We start from the raw sequence: 6865 nt of genomic DNA, 5'->3' as shown, positions 1-6865 counted from the left end.
AGGGTGCTACGCCACTCAGCAGCCCACTCCCCCCATGCTTCCTCTGGCTTCCGTCAACCTCAGGCTAGCTCAGACAGAGCCAGGCTCTGCTTTTGTCTAAACTTCCACAACCACACTTTCTCCCATAGGCCCCAGAGAGCAGTGGGCTGCCCTGAGGTGGGGCCTAGGGTCCAGGAAAGCCCTATCTCCACAGGGACCCTGGAGACCCCAATCCTGGGCAAGGGGCCCGTTACCTTTCTCCACACCACCTGTAGCCTCAGTGCCCCCTGCTGCCACTCCTGCGGCCGTCCCAAGGCCATACCAAGAGCAACCTTCTTGGTGCGAAAGGCTGATCTCGTCTCTGCCCTCAGAGCTCACCGTGCTTTGGCCCCTTGGCCAACCTTAACTGGCTTGGCCCCCTGTCTGAGCATGGAGGACAAAGGGTGACCTTCCCACAGCCAGCACAGACCCTGAGATGACACTCCTCTGCTTAGAGGTGCCCCCACACCTGCGAGACCCTGGGGGTCAGAGCACACTGGGCACAGAATGTGGGGTGCCGGGGCCCCTGAGCCATGCCCCACGAGGTGGGAACCTCTCTGTCTGGAGACTCTAGGACGTGACGCGCTTCTTCTGCAGGTCAGACTCACTGTCCCATCTGCTGGGGTAGCTGGCCGGGCTGGTCCTGTGTTCCCAGTCCCCCGGCGACACCCCCACGCCAGGTGCGCCGCCCACCAGGGCACGTGTGGTGCAGAAAGCCGAGCCAAGGTCGGGTTCAGGGCACAGAGACCCTGCAGTGGCTCCTGCAGAAGGAGAGGGATGCGGCCCGCGGCCCAGGCAGGAAGGGACAGAAGGAGGAGAGCAGGTGCGGGGGCCTGCACCCATGCGCCCAGCGGCTCCAGGCAGGAGAGCCGCCTCTCCCAGCGCCCGCTGCAGCTGGCTCCCACACAGCCCTCGTGCTACACCCCTGGCCAGGGAGCCCCTCTATGCACCCACCTTCCGAAGGCGTTCCCCGAACCCTCGGTTCATCTTGTCCTCCACGGTGAAGTGCGTGCTCCCTCTGCTGGGGACAGACGGCTCAGAGCTCGGCTGCCGGGGGTAGAGCTCAGGGGTAGAGCATTTGACTGCAGAGCTCGACCGCCAGGGGGCCGTCTGGGCACACCGATGGCCTCCGCCTTGCTCAAGCTCAGCCTTGGGGCGGGTGGGTGCTCTCGCTGGGGCACCCCCAGGCTGGGGCTAAAGCCAGGTCTGCCCCCCATTGCCCTAGGTGCTGTTGCCTGCAAGGGGGAGGCGGTCACAGGCCAGTGGCCTGGCCTCCTCCAGTTTGCGGTCTCTTCAGCGGGTGCCCCCCAGGAGGCCGGCCCCGCGGTGGGACCAGGGCTGGGGCTGCGGGAGGGACTGTGCGCCCCTGACTCCCAGAAGCTCACGGGCTGTGGTGCTGGAGTGAGGTGCCCACCTGGGTCCCAGTGAGTCACAGGGCCTGGGGAAAGGCGGGAGGATGAGGCCCCCACTTTCCCTTTGACTCGTGCGGTCTCTCCTTCGTCACTTTGCTCAAGAGCTCTCTCACTCTGACCTGTTTCTGGACCAAATCTCGGGGCCCCATTTCCCAGCCAGCACGTTCCCACGGCAGGGGCCCCGTGGTTGCCAACCCGAGCTGGCAGGGGTGTGGCGGGGCGGGGGACAGCAGACGCCGGGCAGAGTGGGAGGCTTGCTTGGCTTCCCACCCAGGAAGGAGCAGTCTGTGGGTACGGGTGAGGCCTGTGGCAGGGGCCCCGGCCAGCCTGGCCATGCAAACAGGAAGGGCAGGGGCGCTGGCAGCCAGAGGCGGGATCGGCTCCTCCTCGCACACCTCACCAACTGCACGGTGCCCGCCCCACGGAAAGATGGGCTGGAGTAAGGCCGGAAGCCAGGGCGTGGCTCCTCTGCAGTCCCCCTGCCAGGGCAGAGAGGCCGGGGTGCGGCCAAAGGCCCAGGGCCCCCGTGGTCATCTCCCTAGTCGTCAAGCAGCTGGAAGGACAAGGACCGGCCACAGCTGCCAGCTCTCCTCGAGCTGCGGTGCCCACCCCAGGCAGTCAGGCCTGGCAGCCGCCTGTGCACCACAGACCACCGGACGGTTTCCGCCAGACCCTACCGCCTCCTCTCCCTCCCGGGGGATTGCGCAAAGCCCCACAGCTCAGAGGTTTTGCCGGGTCTGTGGAGCCTCAGAGATGCCCACGGCCCCCTCTCCTGCGCTCGCCCATCTCCTCCATGGGTGCAACACCAGCTCCCCACCCCCACCCCGATACCAGTCTGGTCCTCACCGACAGGCAGGAGCTGGAGGAGGCCAGCAACCCCAGGCACCCAAGAGGGAAGCAGGAGGGGGACCGCGGGGTGGCAGAAAACCCCCAAGATGGCGAAGGGCAGCTGACCCAGGCCGTGGTTCCTGTTCGCGCCTCCTTCCATGACCCCCATCCCATGGACCTCAAGAACGTGAGCTGCCTGAGGCCTCTGGATGCAGAACCTGAGAGCCAGTCCTTGTCCTGCCACATCCAGGACCAAGAGGGGTCCAGCAGCAGTGGGGCGAGGAAGCCGGTGGGGTACCAGCTTGGCTGAGTGGGGAGCAGGTCAGAGCTCAAGGGAAGTCGGATCATGCTGACTTGCTCTCTCTCCAGCTCAGAGGAACTGGAGCAGAAGGGGAAGGAACTTGACCTCCAGGCCTGGGCCCCCAGGGCTGGCCCGAGGGTAGGGGTGGGGAAAGGAGAAAACCCCTGGACTCCTGCCCTCTTTTTCCTGGACCAGGAGCCAGCCCCTACCTGCCAGTGTCAGGGACAGAGCGACTCCTTCCCTTTCCAGTCTGGAAAGCCCCCTCTCTGTCCCCACCCCCATCCTGGGCTTCGGGGCCTGGAGGAGGAGGCCTGGAGTCCCCAAGGGCAGGCCCTGTCCGCATCCCCGCTCGGCAGTGTCAGCAGCTCGTTCCAGGCGGCTGGGACCATGGGACTTCTGTGGACACGTGTCCTCGGGTGAGGAAAGAAAGCACAGTGGTCAGTGGTCCTGCAGGCCCCCCCCGCCGGGGGCCAAGCCCAGCCTGGTGTCTGCCCCGCGTGGGCCTGTGCTGTGGCCTCATGGGGTCTGACACTCCCGGGACCGGGGGACAGAGACCCACTCCCCTGGAATCTGGGCTCTAGGATGAGGTGTCCTGGAGGTGAGGTGGGGTGAGGTGGGGGTGGAGTAGCCCCCTTGGAACCCAGGGCAGAAACCTCAGCCTCTTGGCAGAGAGCCAAGCACAGCACATCTGCAGCCTGAGGGTCTGGGAGGGGCTCGAGCTGGCGCTGAGCGGGAAGTGGGTGATGCCAGCAAAGGGCGGCGGCGGGGGAGGGGGGCCCGCGCTGCCAAGCGTCAGGATGGCGGGCTTGGCGGGGTCCTTGTGTCAGGGGCCACCTCCACCTGCGATGGCATCACCCCATCGTGCCTGCCCAACGGGTCATCCCCAGGCCTCCCAGAGCCCAGCAGGGGTGGGAGGCCTGATCTTGGGCCCTGAGAATGCCCCTCCTCCCCCCAGCAGTCAGAGGATCAGAGTGGGAGGGGGGTGAGGAGGGGGGTTGATGCCAAGGTCCCCTGGGGCGGGGGCAGGGGCGGGGCGGGGGCAGGAAGATAGCCTGCTGTCTCTGTCCCGGCAGATGAAAGGGCCTCCCTCCATTCGGGCTGTGCAGGGGTGCGGCTGTGATTGTAGGGCGTCTCTGCCCAGTGGCTGCTGTGATTTGAGATACCTGGGTATCCTGGGTGGCTGACTCTGGGCGCTGCGGATGGGATGGCCGGTGAGTGTCTGGTCTTCGGGGAGCTGTGGGCTGGGGGGACGGGGTCCACAGGCAACCCTGGGAAGACAATGTCTCTTCCTGTGTCCCGTGTAGGTTGCAGCCTCTCCCAGAGGCTTCGGGCCTTGGGGGCCTTGGCTGGAGCCGCCCTCCTCTTCACCCTGTGGCTCCTGTGGCAACTTGGGCCGGCCCCCGCGAGGGTCCCCGCGCCCCCGCGAACGCTCCTCATCCTTGTCTGGCACTGGCCCTTCGCCGACCAGCCCCCTGAGCTGCCCAGCAACACCTGCACCCGCTATGGCGTGGCCCACTGCCACCTGAGCACCAACCATAGCCTGCTGGCCAGCGCGGACGCCGTGGTCTTCCACCACCGCGAGCTGCAGACCCGGCGGGCCCACCTGCCCCTGGCCAGCCGGCCGAGGGGGCAGCCCTGGGTGTGGGCCTCCATGGAGTCGCCCAGCCACACCCACGGCCTCAGTCGCCTCGGCGGAATCTTTAACTGGGTGCTAAGCTACCGGCGAGACTCCGATATCTTCGTGCCCTATGGCCGGCTGGAGCCCCACGAGGGCCCCGCGCCGCCCCTGCCAGCCAAGAAGGGGGTGGCGGCCTGGGTGGTCAGCAACTTCCAGGCGCGGCAGCAGCGCGTGCAGCTGTACCGGCGGCTGGCGCCCCACCTGCGCGTGGACGTGTTCGGCCGCGCCAACGGGAAGCCACTGTGCGCCAGCTGCCTGCTCCCCGCTGTGGCCCGGTACCTCTTCTATCTGTCTTTCGAGAACTCACAGCACCGAGACTACATCACAGAGAAGTTCTGGCGCAACGCACTGGCAGCCGGGACCGTTCCCGTGGTGCTGGGGCCCCCGAGGGCCAACTACGAAGCCTTTGCACCGGCTGACGCCTTCGTGCACGTGGACGACTTCGGCTCGGCCCAGGAGCTGGCCTCCTTCCTGGCTGGCATGAACGCCAGCGGCTACCGGCGCTACCTGGCCTGGCGGGACCGGCTCCAAGTGCGGCTGTTTGAGGACTGGAGCGAGCGCTTCTGCGCCGTCTGCGCCCAATACCCCCACTTGCCTCAAGGCCAGGTGTACTGGGACCTCAAGGCCTGGTTCCAGGCCTGAGCTCTGGCCCCACGAGGAGGAGGCTGAGGAGGGTGGCTGGGTGCCGGTGGTGGAGGTGGAAGGGCTGGGTGTTGAAATCAAACCACTGGGCATCCGGCCCCCACAGGCCATCAGGATAGTGCAGAGGCTGGGTTAGAAACTGGAAAGCAGAGGTCAGGTGGGAGTGGGCTGGTCCGGGCAGACTGCCTAGAGAAGGAGGCTGGCGGGCACTGGAGCAGGCATTGGGGGGTGAAGGTGAGAGTGGGAGAGAGTTAGTGGAGGTGCGTGTGGCGAGTTGATCTAAGATACAGGCTCCCAAGGACCTCTGAGGACCTCCCTCCCCACCTTGATAAAACACCAGTGGGATCGTCTGTCCCAGACACCAGCTGGGAGAGGCCAGGGGTTGGGCCCTCCTGCAGTCTGGAGGGGAAAACTCTGAGCCCCCAAACCTCCTCTGTCACCGAGGTCCCTTGGCTTGGGCCATGCAGGTACATCACCCACTCCCTGCACTGTGCTGGAGCCGGGCCTGGGGATGCCAGGGCAAACCAGACTGCCTGCATCTCTGGGAGGGACAGCGATCAGTAAAGAAAGGGAAGACGAGAATGGCGCGTGCTGAGTCTTGTCATGTGTACCCTCCCCCGCAGCTTCACCACCCCACTCCACCCCCGCCACACAGGCCTCCCTGTCCTGATAGAGTCCCTCCCCCACACCACTCTGCCTGTGCCTGCCAGCTTCCTTCACCCCTGCTGACTGGCACGGCACCAGGGAGCTTTCCCTGAACCCCCAAAGGCCAAGGTGGGTGGAGAGTAGGGGGGTGCTGAGGTCTGAAACCTGGACGGGGGTGGGGGGGGTCAAAGGAGCCTGGTCCTGAAGGCCCTGGGATTTCATTTTCCAGCTGCAGGGGTGTCTGGGGAGTGGCAGGATCTGGCTCACTCTGCTAGGTGGTGGGCAGCACACACGGGCAGCACGGGGCACTGAGTACTGTGCGGCAGCCAGGGGAACCCCTGTGGCAGGCTGCCTGTGGGGGCGAGGAAGAGAAGCTGGAACTGCAGATAGGGGCCCCAACAGGCTGCTCCCCTGGGGCAGAGGTCAGGATTTGTCCCTGCCCCAGATGGGGGTGGGTGGCAGGTGCAGGCAGGAAGCTGCCCTCCCCGTTGACAGTGGCTTGTGGGAAGGGCCTGCCAGTCACTTCCTGGCCTGACGTAGCCCCACATGCTGACCAGGGATAAGGATGGGGGATTGGGCCCCCTCTGCCCTGCCCCATTGTAAAGAAGGAGCTGGGGAGGGGCATGTAGCTGTGGTCCCCCAAAGCCTGCCATCAGCTTAGGGGAGCCCTCTATGTGCATCCCGGATGTGCACCCCGGACCCTGGACATCTCGTGGCCTGCCCCTCCCGTTGGCAAGTGGGGAAACTGAGATTGGGGGGGGAGGAGGCGTCAGGGCTCGGGCAGGGTTCCCTGCCCTCTGCTGCCCTCTGCTGGCCACCCTGCGCCACTGCAGCCCCTGCGCCGTCCGCTCCTCTCCGAGTCCCACCTGCGGCCGCCGGGCTGGCTCTCGGGTTTGGCCAAGAAAGGAGCCCCTCGGGGCTCCTGGGTGGCTCAGTGGGTTAAGCCGCTGCCTTCGGCTCAGGTCATGATCTCAGGGTCCTCGGATCGAGCCCCGCGTCGGGCTCTCTGCTCAGCAGGGAGCCTGCTTCCTCCTCTCTCTCTGCCTGCCTCTCTGCCTGCTTGTGATCTCTCTGTCAAATAAATAAATAAAAATCTTTAAAAAAAAAATAAAAAAAAAAATAAAAAAAAAAAAAAAAAAGAAAGGAGCCCCTCGCCGAGGGCGCGGCCTCAGTCTCCTCAAGCATCCTGGGCGCCCCCTCTGCAGGGAACCGGTCCCCGGACCAGAGTCCGGCCAGGCCCATCCCGCCACTTGCTCGCCGAGGGGTTCATTCCCAAGGGACCCAGGGATTCCCGCAGCGACGGTACAGCCCCCTGCACCCCCTCACAAGCGCCCACCCCTG

At 65.7% G+C, this 6865-nt stretch overlaps 2 protein-coding genes across 4 annotated transcripts; one reads left to right on the top strand and one right to left on the bottom strand.

The window, feature by feature from the left end:
* Positions 1–434: 434 nt before the first annotated feature.
* Positions 435–1954, bottom strand: LOC125083038 (translation initiation factor IF-2-like; the record flags this gene model as incomplete). The annotated part of the gene is given in 3 exon segments (XM_047698930.1): positions 435–779; positions 1433–1679; positions 1682–1954. Coding segments are annotated over 3 exon segments (711 nt in total), but the record flags the coding sequence as incomplete, so codon positions are not given.
* Positions 1881–5461, top strand: FUT7 (fucosyltransferase 7). 3 transcript variants are annotated; one of them, XM_047700631.1, is made up of 4 exons: positions 1881–2579; positions 2755–2975; positions 3633–3770; positions 3864–5461. In XM_047700631.1, the coding sequence occupies exons 3-4, from the start codon at positions 3764–3766 to the stop codon at positions 4877–4879; spliced, it is 1023 nt and encodes a 340-aa protein (XP_047556587.1). In that variant the 5' UTR covers positions 1881–2579; positions 2755–2975; positions 3633–3763; the 3' UTR covers positions 4880–5461. The 3 variants fall into 3 exon arrangements, with proteins under 3 accessions (XP_047556587.1, XP_047556588.1, XP_047556586.1); XM_047700632.1 differs by lacking the exon at positions 2755–2975; XM_047700630.1 differs by having other exon boundaries at positions 1881–2975.
* The last annotated feature ends 1404 nt before the right edge of the window (positions 5462–6865 follow it).

The sequence above is a fragment of the Lutra lutra genome, chromosome 13, assembly GCF_902655055.1.
Source record: "Lutra lutra chromosome 13, mLutLut1.2, whole genome shotgun sequence".
In the NCBI taxonomy this organism is placed as follows: domain Eukaryota; kingdom Metazoa; phylum Chordata; class Mammalia; order Carnivora; family Mustelidae; genus Lutra; species Lutra lutra.
The sequence above is the reverse complement of the archived record's forward strand: the minus strand, read 5'-3'. Positions and strand labels throughout refer to the sequence as shown.